General features: G+C 31.1%; 1 protein-coding gene across 2 annotated transcripts in view; it reads right to left on the minus strand.

Moving 5' to 3' along the window:
* Window positions 1-11698: 11698 nt before the first annotated feature.
* The window catches only part of LOC143226136 (ribosomal protein S6 kinase alpha-5-like), a 77869-nt gene continuing 67525 nt past the window's right edge, over window positions 11699-22042 (minus strand). For both annotated transcript variants that reach the window (XM_076456699.1, XM_076456700.1), the window contains exons 11-15: window positions 21339-21415; window positions 19025-19169; window positions 18405-18575; window positions 16503-16724; window positions 11699-16099 (exon numbers count right to left, since the gene is read on the minus strand). In XM_076456699.1, the coding sequence (XP_076312814.1) occupies window positions 15098-16099; window positions 16503-16724; window positions 18405-18575; window positions 19025-19169; window positions 21339-21415 (1617 nt within the window). In that variant the 3' untranslated portion in view covers window positions 11699-15097. The remainder of the gene's footprint in view (window positions 16100-16502; window positions 16725-18404; window positions 18576-19024; window positions 19170-21338; window positions 21416-22042) is intronic.

The following is a 22042-nucleotide window of genomic DNA, read 5'->3' on the forward strand; positions in this document are numbered from 1 at the left end:
AAAGGGTGTTGCAGTTCTTTCTTTTCCGATATTTTGAGTAGTATTGCAAAATAAAGGTATGTTATACATTCTATGATTATCACTTGATCATATAAAGTTTTCAAACAGCAACATTAATGGGACTAAAAGTGTTTTGCAACCCTTAGTTTCACAACAAGAGAAACCTGCCAGTTATCAGATGATTTATGCTCGATTAACAAAATTTAGGGCGTCAAGTACTAATAAATGTTTTGACACTATGTACAATTTAAACCATCTTAAGAGTTTAAAACACAGTCAAAAGAACTTTGTGACTCTTATTATCTGAGCTACACAAAATTTTCATTTAATCATTCACATCTAACTTATTTCCCTTTGATAGAACAAAGTTTGTGTCGACTAGCCCGAGTAACAAGGGATCCATGGAGAACATACCAAATAATCTTGGCTAGATTTTGGTCTCTGGTCCACCTAAAAGGTTTATAACTTTTTCACTTGCAGTGAGTGAGTTTTGTTTTACATGGGTGTTTTTATATACTAAACTAACAGCACAAATAATTATAACTGGCGTACGAGAAATCTTAGCTGCAAAACGTTGATTCATATTAGGTCAGTCTGCGATTATTTTGTGGCGTCTGAAAAGAAAATCGTTCCAGTTTGAAGACTCGCAGAAACATCTTGATAACGAACAGTTACCAACAGCAGCATGTCAAGCCCTTCTCAACTGGCCATTTAGAAGTTGTACTTATAAACAGTGTATAACATAAATGAATTGGTTACAAATTATTAAACCAAACGTGAATGGAAACAAATACTTTTATTTTGATGTTGACTGCGATAACTAACTTGAAAGTTACTAGTGGAAAATACAGTGCACATTATTTTCATTAATACTTGGGAGAGAATGTTTCAGTTTCATTATTTTAACACTAGCTAGATGGCTAATTTTCTCAAATAAAGAGCCTCACACTATAGCTAAGATAAAATACTTTTGTTTTTTCGTAAGAATAGTGGATGATGTTTCGATTGTGTGAAATTGAAATATTTAAATATATGAAAATATCAGTAGTATAAGAAATTCACAGACAGTTGTTTAAAGGCCATGATAAATAAACATTTGATGTATCCAATGTTTTATTTGATTGTGGTAGAATAGTTCCAGTCGTGCATATTGAAATATCTAATAAGACACAGTTTAATGGATATTTTTAACATTGTTTTAGTACTAGTAGTTTAAAATGCATAATTATGGATCTTAAATGTTATATGGGGATGGAACAGAAAGTAAATGTCAGATCCCTGTTCTTTACAACTTGTACCATTGTTAATGTTAAACTTGTGATTGAAAGAAGTTTCAAGAGGAAAAAACAATGAAAATATTGGTGCATACTAATGGTCAAACGTGAAAGTTATAGATACCTAATCTGAGTCAGGATAGATCTGTAGGGTCTTGATAACATTAACCCTAGTACACACATTCAAAAAAATTACGTTGCCCACACTGGGGGTCATTTTTGACCCCCACCAAAAATATTAACAAAAAATATATTTTTATATAAGCAAAGTATAAATTTGGACAAAATATTTATTCTATACAATGTATGCATACACTCTGGGTAACTTTATGGTCATTGCAAGCCATTTTACTACATTTGATATACTTTGAAGAAGTTTTTTTCCTTGAATCATGTGCGCATATTTGACACCATTTCCTAACGTTCTCTTCAGCAACTTTTTGTCTTTTTGGAGGGATCACTTCATTTGTATCTTCTTCAGGCAGTAATTCATCAGTAAGCAACTTCAGAAATTCATGTCTTGCTCTTTTTTGGTACTTTGATGCGAATTCTGGATGGCGCTGGCGATAGAGAAGGTAAGCATTGTATGCGGCAGCATCAAGAATGTTATAAAATAGTGCCATTGGCCACCTTCTGGTCTTTCTTTTTGTGGAAAAGAATCTAACTATTTGGTCTAGTGTATCGACTCCTCCTTTGGTGGAGTTATAGTATGATATTATTTCAGGTTTTCCTGATTCATCATCGATTGAGGGCTCTCTATGCAACGTAGATAAGAATATTCTAGAATGCTCGAGAACATTTATAGTGTTCTAGAATGTTCTAGAACACAAAATTTCATATCAATATATTATTTGATTGTTTACCAGACATGTAATTGAGTTTTTTAAACGGGGGTCAAAAATGACCCCCAATGTGGAAAACGTGAATTTCGACATTAGACAAGGGGTGTACTACCCCATTTGCATAAAATACATGTTAAACGTATTAGTATAGCATGTTATTAGTATAGATTAAATTAGGTACATTTTTAGGCCCAAAAGTCACACCTTTGATATTTCTATAACAACTTAAACACAAGTGGGCCCATTTTTGACCCCCCACCGTGTGTATGAGGGTTAAGTGTGCTGTCCATTATTATTGAAATGACAATGAATGGCTAAACAGGTAGGCATTGAACAAGCAGAGACTTAATTGTTTGCACAAATCTGAACCAATAAAATCAGATGTTTTGGTAGCTGCATTATTGCTTTTGGACATTGTGCGACTGATAAAACGCTAACATTACCACTAGATTTGACCACTTCCATTTTGCTTACCATACCTATGACTGTTCTTGCATAAAGCTGAATAGTTGACTATCCATAGTTGCAAAACAACATTGAGACTTCATCCCCCATTAGACAGATGACTACTCAATCTAATGTTGCTTGCTTTCCGGACAAGAAATGGTTTATTTCATGCATGGCTTCTATAACCATACTGTCTGGAGTAGACCACAGAGGCTCTGTTATTCCCTCTACTACGTACACTCATGCAGCCCACTATCCTCTGGGCTCAATCTAGAAAATATTGGAGCACTAGCTTACTTACTGCACAGTTAAACTAATGAACAACTTTTACAGTACATCCATCTCGAGTATGCCAATACCAGACCTACATCAGAAATGATCAGGTTTAGATATAACTGGAGTGGTATCTATCCTCTAACGTTTAGTTTATTGCTATTCACCAAACTTAAATTAATAACTACTGGCCATAAAGGTGATCTCACTCGAAAGATCGTGACTCACGTGTCAATCAGGAAATAAACTACTCATTCTTGTACCTTCACAGGTTTGTACAAAGCTCGAACCAGCCACGACAGAGATGGGCTGATCGATAAACTCTTCAGTTTAAGCAAGTTGTTGCGCTCTTAAAAACCTGAGACTATATCCAATTTGGGCTCCATCAATGTTCTAGAGGATATGCTACAGTATTCACCGCTTGTTGTTGGTTATCCTGGAACTGGTGGTCAAACAGTCAGGACCTGTAATATTTCCTGCTTGGCACAATATGTGCAGCTTCTATACCAGCACCCCACCAGTCAACAAGTGAAGGTGTATAATTAAGTTTTGAATAATAGTGGCTTGCATAAACGAAATATCTAAAGGGATTAAATTGCAAAGGTGTTAAATATTGGGAGCAAAAATATTTTTGCCTTACTCACAGAAATTTGTAGAGAGGGCTAAAGACTCCATTTTGGGTTATCAGCTAATGACTAACTAAGATGCTACCAATGTTGTGGGTGCAAGGCAATAAAAAATACTCAGAAAGCTCAATATTTGGACCCAAGGTGGTAAGGCGACAAAGTACATATGACAACTCATATTATATCTCTGCATGACCACAGATGCCATTGTCTTAGCTCAAAGAATCTTACTGTCCTATGGTTTACGTTCTTTACTTCTGGGTGTTTTCTGTCTTTTCTGCTAGATAAACAGCTTTGACTGGGAGAGGTATACAATCACCATCATGTCAATCCCTTCTCAAATAGCCATTGGTAATCTGCACTAGTTTGTTCGTTTGAAATTAAGCACAAAGCTACAAAATGGGCTATCAATGTTCTGACCACCACGGGTATAGAAATGCAGTTTCTAACAGTGTTAGTCTTAGACATACTGCCGTGCCACTAGGTGGCTCTCTGTATCAAAGCTGAAATTGCAATATTCTGTTTGGCAACAGGCTACGAGTTCTGTGAGACCAATCAAAGTGTCTTGGGCTAATTCATGCTGATGACCCTCAGTCATCCTCACTTCTCTTGTGAAACAATTAATCCCAAAGGGCAAAGTCCAATATACCAGTCTCGGTACTTCACACATTGTTAGATATTTGTGAGTCTTTGGTTGTAGGCTGATCGATATCAGGGACCTTCATTTCATGGACAAAAGTCCTATGTTTAAGAGAAAACTTCTAAATTCACCACCTCTTTTGTATAGCTGCTCCCTTTCTAACAGTACATCCTTCCTCTTAGTCATAAATACCTCTAAGCTAATAGTAAATCATTCCTTGAGTGAGAAGCATTCCTTCAAACTTGTATACTCAATAGATTAAGCAATAGCCAGAATGAACAGTAACTAGAACAACAAAAACTCAAGTTCAAATCCTGATAACAGCACCAAAGTTTCTCTTATCTTTCGTGATATTCCCAGGTGAACTTATTTCCTTGAAAGCATCAGATAAGTTCACTTATAACGAGAAGACTGAACAGGGCATTTTAGAGTCAACTGAATTTTAAGTAGTGAGATTTAGCTAAATTGAACACGTGATGACGTTAAATGTTAAATAATCTTTTTCACAGCAAAAAGCAGAACAAATTGTGTTTACTTAGACAAACAAAGGGATAATTGCCTCTACTGAACCTGTGAATTAATCAATAGCTTTCTTTCCTCGAGATTGATGTCACTGAACTATTCACGTCAATAATAAAGAAGAACTCTGAAAATATAATGGTTAATTTAGCAAGAAACCTTGTATGTTTTCTATGTTGTAGCATCATCACGTGACTGATCATTCTTTCATAGCTTTCACCTGGCTCTAACATAAGGACATCATCCGTTCAGCCAACAAAGGATATTATAGTCATTGACCCTTTCAACAATATGTGTAATGTTACCTACTATAGGGAAAAAAAAACCGTTTAAATGGGGTATGATTTAAGTAACACTTTTCAGAATAGTTAACATAAAACCAAAGTACTAAGCTTTTCATTAAGAGGGAGGATTATTTTATTTTGAAACAAAAACATAAAACAATATTTTCTAAGAATTGATTTAATGCTTTTGGCTTTTGCTTTAAACATATTTTAATTTCCTGTTATCTTATAAACTCTACGTAATCAGGTTTTCTTTGAAATTCAAGTAGTTAAGCTTTCAAAACGAGAATAAAGACCAATGAAACTTTAGTAGCAAGTGTGTTTGGAATCAAGCACAAAACTACATAATAGGCTATTTGTGCTTTGGCTACCACGGATATCAAAACCCGGTTTCTCGTTGTGTAAGTCCGCATACATACCTCTGTGCTACTGGAGGGCTAGTAGCAAGTACAATCAGATTAAGACTTGAACGTCTTAAAAATCAAGTTTTGTCGATTTTCACTGGAATGTTTACCATTTATAAATTGGAGAAATTCTCTCACCCACTCAACAATGTTCAACATCACAAGTGTAACACACAAGCTTAAAACGTTCAGGACAGGAGTGTAACCAAACTTTTTCATGTAAGCACATAATTCTTCCTTAGAATGCTAGCATTTCTTGCCATTAAGCTAAGAAAACCAGTTCTCACACACCATATGAGCGCACTACAATTACATCTTCAATTGTGAATATGTAGAAAAAAGTAAAATGTTGGAATGCAAACTTCGATTGTTGAATATGAAGTAAACTAAAAAGTTGGTTAACTTCTCAAACAAGAAGCCATATATTATGCAAGATCTGATCACAGTGAAAGTCATTTCGTTACGGCTGAAGAGTTAATGCCAACAGATACTGTCTGAACGTTTTCTTTCTCTTATGATTTTATGTAGTGTTTAATTCGATTTGCATTTCATTATTGACGATTTCTTTTTTTATGTGGACTTGTAAACCAAAATGTTACATAAACTTAGTGACCTAAAAAGCATAGAGGTGGGTGCACGTTCTTAGAACACTCAGTTAACACCAGTTAACGAAGGTATAGGAAGTACATTCGCACCCTATCAACACCTGTGAAAAATATGCCAAATATTGGCGTAATTCTATGCTTGGGAATTATTATGAAAAAAGTCTTTGTTAAAACAGACTGAAGACACCAATGTTTCCTCAGAAGAAGAACAGATGTGTATGCATTTACATGGTCATTTCACGTTTTATTCATTTAACCAATTGGTTTTGATTTGTTTTGAATTTTGCGCAAAGCTACTCAAGGGCTATCTGCGCTAGCCATCTCTAATTTAGTAGTGTAAGACTAGAGGGAAGACAGTTAGTCGTCACCACCCACTACCAACTCTTGGGCTACTCTTTTATCAACAAATAGTGGGATTGAACGTCACTTTATAATGCCCCCATGGCTGAAAGGGCGAGCATGTTTGGTGCGATGGGGATTCAACCTGCAACCCTCAGATTACGAGTTGAACGCCTTAACCCATCTGGCCATGCCAGGCCTAGAAGATGTGAAACATCCATAAACATTTCAAACAAGCACTTTGCAGTATAAAACACAGATTATAAAGACTTTGCAGAAAGTTTCATTGTAAAATGTTTCATAACTAAGTATGCAGAAATTTGGTTCTCTGTTGGCTTAATAAATTTCACATTACAAATAATACAACATGTTCTGTATATTTCAAAATAATTTTTTGAAACAAGGGAAAATACAATGATATTTGAAAATCTTGCCATATTGTTTTATATTTTTGCAGAACAAACATGTTTCTGGAAGATATTAGTACTTGTTATCTGACACAAACACCCACACAATGCAACATTTGGAAACATTTAATAAAAATAAGACTGAAAACGAATACAAAATTAACCATTTGTCCAGTTATACATTTTAATAATAAAAAATCATTTTTTAATTATTTACAATAAGAGCAAAGAATACAACAGCATTGCTGCTGAAATTCAATGGAAGCTTTCTTTGCTAATGGATGCAACACATTCATTTTCCTATTAATTATGCATGCTAAAAATAAGCAATAAATTTCTGTACATCATCATTACAAAAAACTGAAAATAGTATCTAATATTTACAATATTCCTATAAATAGCTTTATCAAGCAGTTTTCAGATGATTCTTCAAAACTAACATAAAAAAAGATTTCATTAACATGTACTAGAATGTTGTGTGTTATACACATGAAGCCATTTTACTTGTAAATAAATTGCTTTTAAACTTTGAATTTCAAATTCATACTTACCTCTACTATGGAATTAAGTCAATATAAATTGTAAATGAAATTAGTCATTTTTATGGGTAGACAGACACACACAAAAAAGATTTACTTCAGTACATGAATGTGAGAATATAGTGTAGAAAAACGTACTACTAAATTTTATGCACAAGCATAATTATGATGCAAATTGAGATTTATTTGAATAACTTTAGTTAGTTGGAAAGGCACTTGTATTCCTAATATAAGATAAAGGAGTTGTACATTCTAAACCTACCTTTAAAATAAACAATGAATATGTTAAACAATACAAACTTTAAAACTATCTATATAACTTTGATTTACAATATATGTAAATATACATCTATACAAAAAACAAAATATCTAAAAAGTTATTGGTGTGAAGCAAATCACACAATTACTGGGGTAGAAAGGTTCTTATACAAACTCAACTTTATTCAAACCATCTTTATTGCATGTATATTACTAGCACCATTTCTGTAATGTGTCTTAATACAAAACTTAAACCTTTTGTTTCTAGAGTTCCTTGTAAAACTTGATATGACAGGGATTTTATTCAAGATCACCTGAGACAACTGAAGAGAAATAACATACATATTGGTGTCTGTATGCCATAACTTTATATCTCACTGTTAAGCATGATTATGAATTACATGCTGTGAAAGATGTTTTACAAAACTAAGATCTTTACAATACATACTGAACTCTCTATTTGTGACAGAAACTTTATCTTAGTTTTAGGTATTTGTCTCTTTTGAGGTGAGATCTATCACAAACTCTCTGTCACTGCCATGGGTACAAATGTAGCTTCCACACATACGGTAACTGTAGTAAGTTACTTTGAGGATGACATAATCAAACTTTCACCATAATATTTTAATAGAGAGTAAGCTAATGATTTTCAAAAATGTAATGGAAACAGTTTTTGGTTAGACTTTTGTAACCTGGAATCTTTCACATGATGACTTATGTCAACTACATAACCATGTGAATCCTTATCTCTATTTTACGTCTGAAGGAATGCTGAATCATTTCCATTAATGGATATTTTAGTCACATTTTAAGATCTGATAAAATAAAACCAAAAACTTTTAATGTGAACTGAGTTTATCTTTAAAACAACCTGAAACATTTTATCAAACAATTACCACAAACATTACCTCAAGAATTCACATATGTGTGAACGAGGTCATTGTGATAACTGATTGAAAATGTTGCATTGAGGAAAGAAAATGCATTCATAATTTTATTGTTTTTTATCTTAATTAATCTTTTATATTAAAGTTCAAGATAACTGTAATTTCAGAAATGTTTTATATTTACTTAAATGTATGATATCTCATAAGACTTTTAAAAGGGAATCTGAAAGTTTAAGATTACATACAAACTTACATAAGTATACTGTGTGTACTTCAATAGTTAGCTCTCTTCAAGCAAACAAACATTAAGAATGCATTTAGCAAAAAATTCTTAATTTATCTTTTTTTTCCTTTTGTATCAGTATTTAAAGACTCTTTAAATAATACTTTATCAAACTACAGAAGGTTTACTTTTAATAGATTCTATAAGCTTGAAACATAACTAGTTAAAGGGAATTTTAAGTTTCTTTTTATTTTAATGGCTTTTAATTCTGTTCTCAAGAATGGCACACCATAAAATCAGTTGCTATTAGTATATTAATATCTTTCAAATAAGATTGAGTTCATATAAGGACTTAATTTATCAATATACATTTACCTGATTCAATATATATATAAAAAATCTAAGTATCACTGCTTCAGAATATATAATGTATTATTATTGTTTCAAATAGATATCAATAAATTTGGTAAAAATTATTGTAAGACATTTAAATTCTTTGCAGAGTTAAGAAAATGAACAACCAAATTAAAGGTATATTATCTCACTAACCACAAAAATAATAAAAAAAAGAATTTGCACTGCCTGTTTCAAAATGTTAATATTTCTGTACATGAACACTAGTTTCAATGAAGCATGTTAAACCCAAGTTAGAGCATTAATCTATATGACAATCGGGTAGCCACCTTCACACTGCTATCTGTATAGCAAAGCTTTTCTAGCAGATTAATAAAAAGTACTAGGTGTATGTTAGAATATCTAATTACTTTCTATATTCAAAGTTATGGTTTGAAAATTGATACCTTCAAATCTTTTAATACTGTGCATGAATACAGTATACATGCGTATAAAATCAGCAGTAGAGTAATATAATAATTACTAACACTGTATTTTAAACATGGTCATTCCTACAAACTAATGAGCAAATCAATCTTATAAAAAAAAAAAAGTTCAACATTACTCATTTGTTCCATGTAAAAGCTTCTTATTGCAATTTGCCAAAATAAATTTTTTGCATATCCTATTTTATGACTATCACCTTCTAGCTATAACAAGCCTTAAATCTTATCGACCATAGATAGAAAAATATTTTATTTAGAACACTTTGCTATAGAATAGGATACAAGATTATCATACCTATATTCAAATCTGATCACCTCTTATAACAACACAATAGTAGAAGTTCCTTATAAGATGGTAAGAATCAGTAGTTGACTCTAAAAAGTAAATACGAAGGCATCTCAGAAAAAAAAGGCAACAGTGATCCATATACTTATAAAAGTACTCTCTCATTAAGACTTTGAATGCTTGTGATGCTAGTGAGCAACTTAACATGGTCTCACAGTTGCCAGTGAGCATCAGAAAAGAGTAGCAATGAAAAATTCAGTTTTTTTGAGCTAAAATCCAACAGATAATGTTGGCAAAATATGGAGAAAATTGAACAGTGCAAAGACAAGTGTACAACACAAAGTTACACAATGAGCTATCTGTGCTCTACCCACTACAGGTATCGAAACCTGGTTTTTAGCAGTATGAGTCTGCAGATGTTCCACTGGGAAAATGTTGAGTATAAATGGGTGGACAGGTGTAAAAACGATCAAACCTTGGCACCAGTTAAAGATCAACTAGTATGCTCTAGTAGCATCACCACTGGTGAAAACATTGCCAACATGGATGCACACAGTTACCCATGATAACCAAAGAGTAAGTATTGCTAAACTTGTTAACCCTATGCATATTGACTTGGTCAATTTTAGCAATTATATAACCACCATGCAATTGTGAAGCTATATATATCATAGTTATGAATGTACTAAGTGCATATTAACTAAATCTGGCAACCTTCCAGTAAACATTATAAGCCTGTTATATATTAAAATAAGATTTTTCATAAAGTATGTTCACTAAAGACTTGTCTGTGAGTGTATGAAGTGGCTATTGAATCAGTCCAAATAAAAGGTAATTTTCACACTAAGAACACAAAATTCTTCTCTCCATCTCTTTTTCATATACCATTTCCATAAACTTATAAACGGTTATCAAATTCTTTTGTTAAACTTTATACTCCATCCCATATTTTCTACATGTGGCACTCACTGTATCAAAATCATCAGTTTACAGTGAAATTAAAATCAGTGCCTTTGTTTTATAGTGTGACTGCATATTGTAATAGAAAATTATAATTATTTATCCTAAGAGACTCGACTTCTAACCTTTTCTCATCTGCTTTCTTTTAATTTTATTACTGTATGTTAGATATTTCTAGCATGTAAAGTAACAAATCACAAGAGGAGAACTCAGTGTAAACAAAGATTAGGTTACAGCACAAGATGTGCATACAATGAACTGCTTCCATATCAGATGATCTCATGAAATTTATTTAAGTTTTTTATCTAACCTAAGTTTCTAATTCTTGTATTTTATTTACTTTTATTAAATATATAATAATAAATAGACAAATATATACATGAAAAACAAGAAGAAATTTAGTACTTATTTTATGTATTGAGGGTATGCTTTAGTGACTGTTTTTTTCTTATTATGAGCTGTCCACAAAAGTAATTCATTAGTTTTCAAATATTCATGAAAGAACACAAAGTACAGCAAGCACTAGAATACAATGTCTCAAAGCTAGTATAATTTACCTGTCTTTCTAACCAGGCAATAAATTGGTCTAAGAAATTCCTTTACTGCTTGGAGTAAGGACTTTTACTCAATACACATCAAGCTTTTCTTGCAAACTACCCAATCTGAAAATCAGAACTAAACAAGATTCCCTTGAATTATAATATACTATTTCCATCTGTTATGAACATTACAAGTAGGTAGGTGAATAACTGACGTGAGCTGCACAAGATGTTTTTCTAATAAGATGGATAAATTTATTGATACCTCAGCAGGAAGTAGGATGTTTAATGTAGTTCCGATCCTTTTTTTTTTATATTTTTCATCCTTTTATGAGAAAGATATTTGATACTTTAAAATGTCTGCTTTCAGTTTCTGCAATACATTTTGTCAAAATATCCCCACATATCCCTCACAAATGATATTAAAAATCATAATCTTGAACAAAAAATTAAAAATCTTTCCACAGCAATAGAATCTATGGAAATTAATAACCACTTTGGTGGTAATTTTCTCTTTTTTTTTGACACAAACTCAATGCAAAACACAGGTTGTGAAAACACATTCTAACTGTAGGGTTGATTCATAGTGTTGAAAATAAATACATTTGTTTTACTCTTCTTCTTTGAATCTAACATTTGTAGTGTTGGGTTTACGCCTTTTCTGTTTTCTTAGCTTTAAACTGATGTATAAATAAATTGTTTTGTGTTACTTTCAATTTTATCAAAGTCTAAGGTCCTTAATTTGTTCTAGATTCCACAACTAGTAATGCATATATCAACAGGCTATAAGCACCTTGAATTTTACATTATTCATTGTCATTTTACTTACTTGATTTAAAATTGGTTATGCATTGTAAAAGTTATACTGTTAATATTATAAAAACTACATGGAAAGATCAGTGTAGATGTGTCATATGACACAGTAAAGCAGAGAATGAGTACTTTTAACTGTAACTTTGTAAAAGTTTTTGATATGTGCACTTTGATCCACCCAAATGCATAGGGTTAATGAAGATGGCATAAGTGTGGTAAGTATCCATGTCACTGTCCACAAAATCTGAACTCCTGGAACATACAGGTTCATTGGGTCCCAAAGTCATCCATAAACAGAATTGTGCAGACACTTCTACCCAGTTCTGGCAACATTACTAGAATGAAGTTGAAATTTTCACCAGAGATGAAATGTGAATGAATCATTTTAACCCAGAAACCAAAAGACAGGGCATGCAGTGGAAACATCCAAATTCATACTCTTCTAAAACATTCAAAGCACTATTGTATCATCCCACAGGTTAGATCATGTAGATCTTGTCACAGGTCTGCCTGGGACCTATTTTTGCCCATTTCATAGAGCACTGGATCAGAATCACTTATTTTATTTATGAATTGCCTTTATTTTCTGAAATTCCTAATCCACTATAAACTGCTACCTCAGATTAACTCTGAGCTGTTACAAAAGATGACGTTTAATACTTGTTCTCTGTTTGAACAATTAAGTAGTATTACTGAGTGTTTTGAGTAATTTTTACTGATATAAAATAGTTATTATTGATATCTCTTTCTAGCTAACTTTTAAAACATATAATATTTCCTGAGTGACTTCTTCATTTAAACATCACTCTTCCTGTACAGCTTCTCTACCTATAAAACATCACTTAGTTCTTCCTGGATAGATTTCATATATGGATAATATATCATTACATTTTTCTGGAATAACTTTTCTGCTCAGGCAGTGCTACTGGCTGAATTCTTCCCAAGTAGCAACTGCACAGTAACTTAAATAATAAAATATTTTAAGCCCTTCCTTGGTGAAACTTCTTTTACTCAGACAACATTACATATATGCAGTTCTCCATGGGTAACTGAAACAAGACGTATAAAACACTCTTTATAACAGAGGTAAAATATTATCACTCGTGATTCAGGTGATTGTATTCAATCAGCAGACTCAAACTGATAATTTTTTACCAAGAACTTTTACAAATAACAAAATAAGGATATATTAAATGAACCAAAGATAAAAGTTTATTTCATTTAAGAAAAACTTTCCACTTTTAATTTACACTTTAATGATTTAAAAATATTATTAGAAAATAAAAGGGAAAATAAGTAGGTTTGAATGAATGTGCGCGCGTGTGTGTGTACACAGACACACATATATATGCATATGCACACACACTTTATGATGCAAAACAAATTGAATGAATGTGTGTGTGTGTGTGTATACATACTCACATATATACTATATATATATATATGCATATCCACACAAACACGCTTTATGACACAAAACAAATTAAACCTTTGAAAATATGACAAGATAGTTATAATTTCTATAGGATATAAAAAACAAAATAAAAAAAGATACATAAAAGTTATCTCAAATTGGTTTAAACAATAAAAGTAATGGCCCAAAAAGAAAAAAGAAAGACATAACTGAAACAATATTTAACACGCATTTTTGAAAAAAAATAATAAATGTTTTAAAAAAAATAATACCTTCTTTATGCTGTATGTTATAAATTCAATTAATTACATTTAAAGTTTAATATCTTGTTGTCTTTACAAAATTAGAAACAACTGTTAGAGTGGAATGTTAAAACATCAATTTCAAAAAGGCATGTAAGTTAATATTTAGATTTATATACAGACATTTCTGTACATTAAATTACTTTTACTTCCAAGCTTTAGCCCCTTTCCTGGAGCCTTCAATGGGCAACAATGTAAAACATTGTCCAACAAAGGCTTCAACAAGAGGACCAAAAACCTGTAAATACAACACAAGTATTTTAACATATAGAAAAGTTAGTTATAATTCTAAATATTAAATTACCCATGTTAAGAATTTAAAAAAACACAAATTTTAGTTTTCATTCTTTAATATACAAGTTCAAAACATATTAAGGATTTGAAAAACATTTGTCACAGACATTTTAAGTCAACTAGCTTGAATCTTTGGTTAAGTCTGCCTCATGTAAATACAGGCTGGACCTTTCACGCTTTTTAAAATATTTACAACATGAACTGTACAGATATTTACAATGAGAATAGGCACAATATATAGACAGTTCTATCTTTTCATAAATTTGAATACTGCAATCTCTACTAAATTAATCTCTTTTTATTCTTGATAATTCTTTGTAAACATTCATACTTTATTACTTTGCTTGTACCTTTCAATATTATATAATTTCTTTCATAACATATTTTCTCTCAGTTATACACATTTAGATTTCTGCTCTTTTCAAAACCTTAAATATGTTTTTAAACACTTGATACATATATGTTTTATTGGATAAATTACCTTTGCCCTGATATTTCATAGACTTCATTATAATTCATATTTTTCTTTTTAATATTTGATTATCTTCTCTTACATTTAATATTTTACAATTTCTTTCAGTACTTGGCACCTTCTCTTAGTTTCAATATTTCACACTTCTATAACATTTCACTGTTTTTTTTTCAATAATTCATATATTTCCTTATTCAAACGTTGAAAGTGACACAATGTTACTTTCAATACTTAATATTTTATGTCACTTTGTTTAATTTTCACAGTTTTGTGCTTCCTTTTCTTTTGGTATTTGAAGTTTTTTCTTAACTTCAATATTTGGCACTTTCTCTAATATCAAAAAGCTGATATTTTTTCTTTCTTTTGAATTCTTAATGTTTTCTCTAATTTTTCAATGTTATACCTTATTTTTTAAAGCTGACACTTCTATTTTTGTATATTCTTCTTTACAAAATTTGAATATTTACTTTATAAATTTCAATATTTTCTATCTGTGAATTATCAGTATAACCTTTTTTTAAATTATGTTTTGGACGTTTTACATTACAGTGCATTATTATTTCTAATCTTGGCTTACTTCTGTAAACAGTTTATAAAACACATTAACTTTTTCATTCCAAAACAACTGTTTCAATGCGAGAACGTTTCACTTGCCTCTGATCTTCAAGGTCCAGGTCTTGTTCTTGGTTTTCACTTTCACGTTTACCAGGATTTTTCTGATTTGACCACTGATTGTCAGAACAACTTGATAAATTGTTATTCTTATTATTGTTATTCAGATGCAGGCTGAAATCTACAGCAGAATCATGTTGATCAGGTAATAGCAGCTTTACTGGTTCATTGATTTTGCAAGTTGACTCGGAAATCAAGAGAAGTCCAGAATTACAAACAGACTTTGCTTCTTGATTTGATAGGCTGCTGTCCATCTTAAACATATCATCTTTTGTTGGAATAAAACCACAAAAATGTCCAGAGTCTGAAATTCCAGTTCTTATAGGAGAATGTATACCTCCATTGGTTAGTGCCAAACCTGTATCTCCAGTTCTTATGGGAGAATTTATACTTTCACAGGTTAGTGCCAAATCTGTGACTCCATTTGATAATGGTGATGGAGATGAAGCATAAGATGAAGAAAAGTCACAACAAGATGAACACTCTGAGCAGGTACTGTTGGTTGAACTACGCCTAGTGTCAGTAGAACTTCCCTTCTTCTTTCTACGCTGAGCAAGGGGAGCTGCTGAAACGTCTTGGAGGCGAAATCCTCCTCGAGCTGCCAAATGAAATGCATCAAAAGTGGCTTTGATTGCACACTCTGCTGCTCGTGGAGAAGAGGAAGAACTGAGTACATCTGGAGTCATGAGAGGTGCAACAGAATAAATTGCTGGATTAAGTCCCTGTACCCATGAGTGATTTAGGAGTTCATCCATGGTCAGTCGTTGCTTTGGGTCAACAGTTAATAGACCTTTGATGACATCTTTAGCTTGCTGAGAGACTACATTCCAAGCTGGTCCTGAGAAAGAAAATTTTCCTATTCTAATCTTCTGAACAATTGCTTCTGTACTTGCTTCTTGACTGTAAGATTGAAAGGGAGTCTTTCCTGATAACATTGTGTACTAAATAAACCAGACAAAAATTGCAAGTTATATATTAGAGACCATTGTTTTAAATGAGGTTTAGATAGTATATTTTTGTACAAGCCAAGAAATTAACAACTTTAGATACTCTTTGTCTAAAGGTTCTTTGAGTAGAAAACTTTATTTTTAGATCTACAGTTAATGCTTATGCCAAATTTATTAGAGTTAACTAAACCCCTGTAAGTCGAGAGCCTAAAAAGGTATAACCAGAAACTAACCATGTTACATTAAATGCTTAAATTAACTTTAGACAAGTAAGAGGCTACCATACCACTGTAATTAAAAAAAAACAGTAAACAGGTAGCATTATGTGAAGCTGAAATGAATGCTACAAAAATCCCATCATGATTACACTACTAAAAGATAAAAATATAAAACTTACAACAATCACTCCCAAACTCCATAAGTCACATGATTCATCATAACCTGCTCCACCAGATCCTGTAGGAGACAAAAGGGCTTGCTTTAACACCTCTGGAGCAGCATAATCCAGTGTAAAACAAGGTGTTTGCATTGTCTGGTTGCCTTGAGGTTTAAGACGAGCAAAACCAAAATCTATAACTTTAATCAAGGATCCCTCAGATTCACTGGCAAATAATAGATTCTGAAGGAAGATAAATTCATGACATATATATAATTTTTACCTTATTACAATTATTAATCTCACATAGTTATTTAGTTACTTTATTAAATCAATAATCTTGAACATGTTAAAAAGAAAAACAACATATGTTCTTTTATAAAACATATAATGTTCTTTTTTATTTTTTTTATAAAAATGCTTTTATAAAAAGGTTAATTCTGCAGTCTATCTCTTTGCCAGAAACATTAACATGGAGTTAAAGGAAAATGATTATTAGTATGTGTTGCAAATAAGCTTGAACATATTTTCCTTTCCTTCACTAAACACTGAGTTACGAGAAATATTAGCCTCATACGTCATAAAAGCTTATGCAATATTTATGTAAATCAGAAAGTTTTAATGTTAATATTTTATTATATTACTGTACTACCAAATTGTTGTCACAATAATCTTACAGGCTAAATTCCAATGACATTTATTCATGTCAAGTTCAAGTAAATTAAATTAAACATATGAAACAATCATCTTTAGCTCCATTATTGATAAAATAAAAATTTAGGAACAGAAATACTTGTACTTATGTTTAGAACAACCAACATGCAATTATTTATTAATCTTACTTTTAAAGTGAAAATCAAACAAACAAGGACTTTGTATGAATTCTTTGTTTCTTTTCCTAGTTTTAACATTTCATCTGAATATTAAGGTTAACAATTAGAATAGAAATTAAACTACAAAATGTAAGGAGTTAGAAAATTACTGCTTGGTGTCTTACTTCAAATCAATTGTGTGTCAAATATATTTTTTTTCAGGTTTTAAAGCAAAACCATTCCTAGCATTCTGATGAAACTGAAAACCACATAAACTTTTGAAAAGTTGTGAATTTAATATTGCAAAACAAAACTTGAAAGAAAAATTTTACTGAAACCGATTAGAAAAAATTTGTTTCAAGTAGAAACATAAACACACATACATCACAGGCATAAGAACCATAAAAGATGGGGTGATAAGTAACTTCAGGTTTAAGAGGCAATAATTTTTGGTTTTCCTGGGAAACAAGTAAACCATCTAATAAAACTGCCTTATTCAGTTACTGACCCTTTAACTAATCAAAATCTTTCTTATTCTAGCACCAATGTACATATATACTTTAGAACTAGTCTTCTTTCATGTTCACTCTAGCAGTTAACCTCCCTTCAGTAGTTCTAATACTAAATATGCATGAACCTAAATAAAAGTAAAAAAAATGTACTAAAGGTAAAATGTTATAGCTCTTTTACTTATTTTTAGTTGTTATTAGAAAACATTATACTGCAAAGTATACTTTTAACACAATGTAATTAGTATATGCATATAAAGTAACATGATACAAAAGGTGTACCTACAAATGCCATTTTATATAGGCATTATTTTAAAATATTAATTGATTAAATAAGAGAAATGTGGTAAAAAAAACATAATCTGTAATAGCCTAAAACTTCCTTATCTAACTAGTATAATTATGTTATACATTAAAACGATGAATGTATGTATGCTCTTCTCTATCATAAAAATACCTATCTATAAATGTTTATTTTTAACAATTTTTAGATTCTTTTTATGTACAAACTAATTTCTTGTGGACTAAATATGTCAGAAAACTTTTCTGTTTAATAGAGAAATTATACATTATACAATTTCAAGTAGCTCCACTGTTCTTACTTCTGGCTTTAAGTCTCTATGAACAACTCTCTGGGAATGCATGTAATGAACTGCTGAGACCAGTTGCCGAAAAATATGACAAGCCTCAGTTTCAGTGAAGCAAGTTTTCTTCCTTATTCTCTCTAGTAACTCGCCTCCCTTCAGTAATTCTAATACCAAGTACGTATGTACCTAGATAAACACATACATCATGTATCAGATAAAAGATAAATTATTACTACTAATTTTTACACAGTTCAAGTTGTCATTACAATCACAAGTTATGAAACCTGGCAAAAACATATAATCTACAGCCCAAAGAAAATAACCTTCAGCCACATCTTGGTTTCAAGGTTTCTTAAATAGAGGCTTGATTTTTGAAAATTAATATGACTTGCTTTAAAACTGAAATGTATAAATTAACAATAAATTGGAATACAAGTTTTAAATTTGAAGATAAAAAAACCACAAAACAATAGAAAATAGTAAAATGAGAGATTTTTACTATTTTTTCTTCTACATCAAAGAAATTTAAATTATAAATCACAATAATAATTTCATAATTAAATGAATTTTACATCACATGGACATTATAACATAGCTCTATGTTCTAATACTTGCTATCTTGTATAATTGCATACCTCATCACAAAACACATCCTTGAATTTCACTATGTTAGGGTGGTTTTGGCAAAGTTTCAAAAGTTTTATTTCTCTTCTACTGTCAACACGTCGACTAATGATTTTAACAGCATATTCTTTTCCTGTGCTTTTGTGAATGCATTTCCTGCAAGACAAAAGAAGATAGAATTATAGGTACTTGTAAAGTTTAAAGTTCTATAAAAATTGCATATTCAACAAACAAGGAAGTGTTTAAATCACATACATAACCAGATATAAAATAAAATACCTATGACACAGTTGAAACAAAAGTGTTGTGCATTATTTCTTCCTTATTTTATGTTCTAGTTACAATACAGATACAAAAATAAATGATACAGTTTTCTAGTAAGAACTTCAACTGCATGCAATAAGGTAAATTTTCCTAAGAATCACATATAGCATTGATTAAGATGCAAGGTATATGGTAAAAAAAGTTATCACATAAACAACTCGTAAAAATTAACCTTGATAAAACAGATAGTGGTATTTAAAAGGTGTATTTTACAAAACATAAGGTAAAAAATAAATAATAAAAACATTCTGATACCCCTCACCCAATCCACACAAAAAAGTAATTAACAACTGTTATACTTATTTTACTTGTATGCACACAGTTTATTTATGATCTTTAAATATGTTAAGTACTTGATTATTCATGAATTACACACAAGAGATTTGTATTAATACATATATGATAAAACTGTTATACTATCCTAACTTCACAGTTACTATATCTTATACAATCTTTCACATAACTTTTCCTCAGTGCTGCAGTATCATTTACTTTCATATGAAGTGTGAGATCATTTCATAAACAGAGTGCAAAGTGACATATATTTCACTGGTTTATATGCACATCAAAATATTACAGGCTGCCTTCAGAAATTAGCTAAATGCTTCAACAACACTACTCAGCCATGCATTAGATAACTACATTAATTTCATACAAGTTGCTTCATAAACAGATATAAGAGTATGATACAGTTTAGATAAATACAAATAAATGTTTATTTTGATAATGGTTTAGTAGAATTACTGTTGAGCTGAGCTGGTAAAACTTTGTGCACATACATAAAATGCATTTTAGAAAATTAAAAAAAAATGTTTCGGTTTTAAGGAAAATTAACATTTGTTGGTTAAAGTTTTTATTCTAACTTGAAATAAACAACAGGCCTTGCCAAGTAATGTTATATACTATAACAAAGATGCCAACTATTTCAAATGACTGAGCGTAATGATTGTAGACAGAGCCTTTTCACAGTTTTAGTCCTTTTAGATTTGCCAGAAACAAGACAATCTGGTGAACGAGGCCTCTTTTTTTCCATCTTGTGAACAACTACATTGGTGTTTCTATGCTGCTTAGAAAATGAGAAATACCCATCTACATGAGCGCTGATTGGCTGACAAGCACTGATGACATAACTATGGATTCCCCCACGAACCCAGTATGGAGAAGCACCGCACTCAAACTATTGGTAGACGTTGGAGATACAAATATATTTTTATTATTTCAAGCACAAACATGATTATCGCAAGTAGCCATTTGGACTACGTTTTTTATTTATTATCAAAATTTACTTGTATCTCACTAGAAATTTTCTTTTCACCCCTTTCATGCCCTGGGGGAACAATTTATCACTTCATTGTATAGGACTATGTAATATATAATAATTTGGGAGTTGCAACAAGTCGTAATATTTGCCTGTATGAGCATATAGTCGCAATGTATACATCAAAATCGTAATGATTACGCTCAAAATGTAATGGTTGGCATCTCTGATATAAGCTGGAATGACCATCTTCAATATTAAACATGCTCATTAATAGACCATTTTCTCCTGACTGAAAAGCATATTTCTTAAGCTTTATCTTGCTATATCTTCATCCTCCTTCCAAAGATGGGTGAAAATATTATTTATATTAATTTGGCATGATATTAACAGTTTCCATTGTAATTGAAATGACTGATTCAGAAGAACTATTTCATTAAAAATGTGTTTGGATTAATAAAGTTTCATGGTACTTTGATGTTCCAATAAAGTCTGGTTTATTTGCTTAACATAAAACATTATGCAATGTGCCTATCTCTGATTCAGTTTTTAATTAGTTTTGAAAACTGAGTAATATGAATTATTCACCACTGAAACACAAAACTAAAACTATAACTTACATGTTTGATAGTTTTAAAAGCTTTCATCATTTTAAACTTGTACAAAATAAGGAAGGATTGAAAATAATCCTACTAATAAATTAACATGAAACAATTAGGATTTACAGCAGTTCAAATTCCTACCTACAAACTGAAAAACTTCCATCACCTAAGAGCCCTTCCTTCATGATCAGGTCATAGTTTTGAAAGAAAGGCGAGTTCTGTAATGGAAAAGGAAATACAATGAAACTTGTACTTTTCCTATGCTGAAAATGTAGTATTGATGGGTACTTTCCTCTGCTCACAATATTAGTTATTCTCATACTTTGTTGCTCTTTACATGAAAACTGTTTTGTCATCCATGCCATAAATCTTCTGAAACCCCTTCTCCAAGCGATCAAATGATTCCAACATGTCTCTCACGTGCTACTATTATTACTTATTTTGGACAACTTTCCACTTTATTACACTATACAAGTTACATATTACTACCTCAAATAACCAGAAATTTGAATTTAAGCTTAGTGGTTAATTAAGTGTTAATATGTATTAAATTTATGTTATTTGCCAGAAGATTGATACACACAATTTTTCTTTTTTAATGCAAATATTTTTTTAATACACAAACATGAAAAACAATACAATTCCTAAATAACAGTTATTACTAATAGTTACTACAAATGATGGTTTATATACAACAGTTTTACAAACTTACAGATAACAATGAGTCATATCCTGTTTAAAACTAAATATTTTATCCAAGATTCAGGTCTGTAATGAACCAATTAATTCTGAATTGATATGCTGCACCTTGCTTATGCTAGCTAGGCTTGATTGGCCACACACTA

Source organism: Tachypleus tridentatus, chromosome 9, assembly GCF_004210375.1.
Source record: "Tachypleus tridentatus isolate NWPU-2018 chromosome 9, ASM421037v1, whole genome shotgun sequence".
Taxonomy (NCBI): Eukaryota; Metazoa; Arthropoda; class Merostomata; order Xiphosura; family Limulidae; genus Tachypleus; species Tachypleus tridentatus.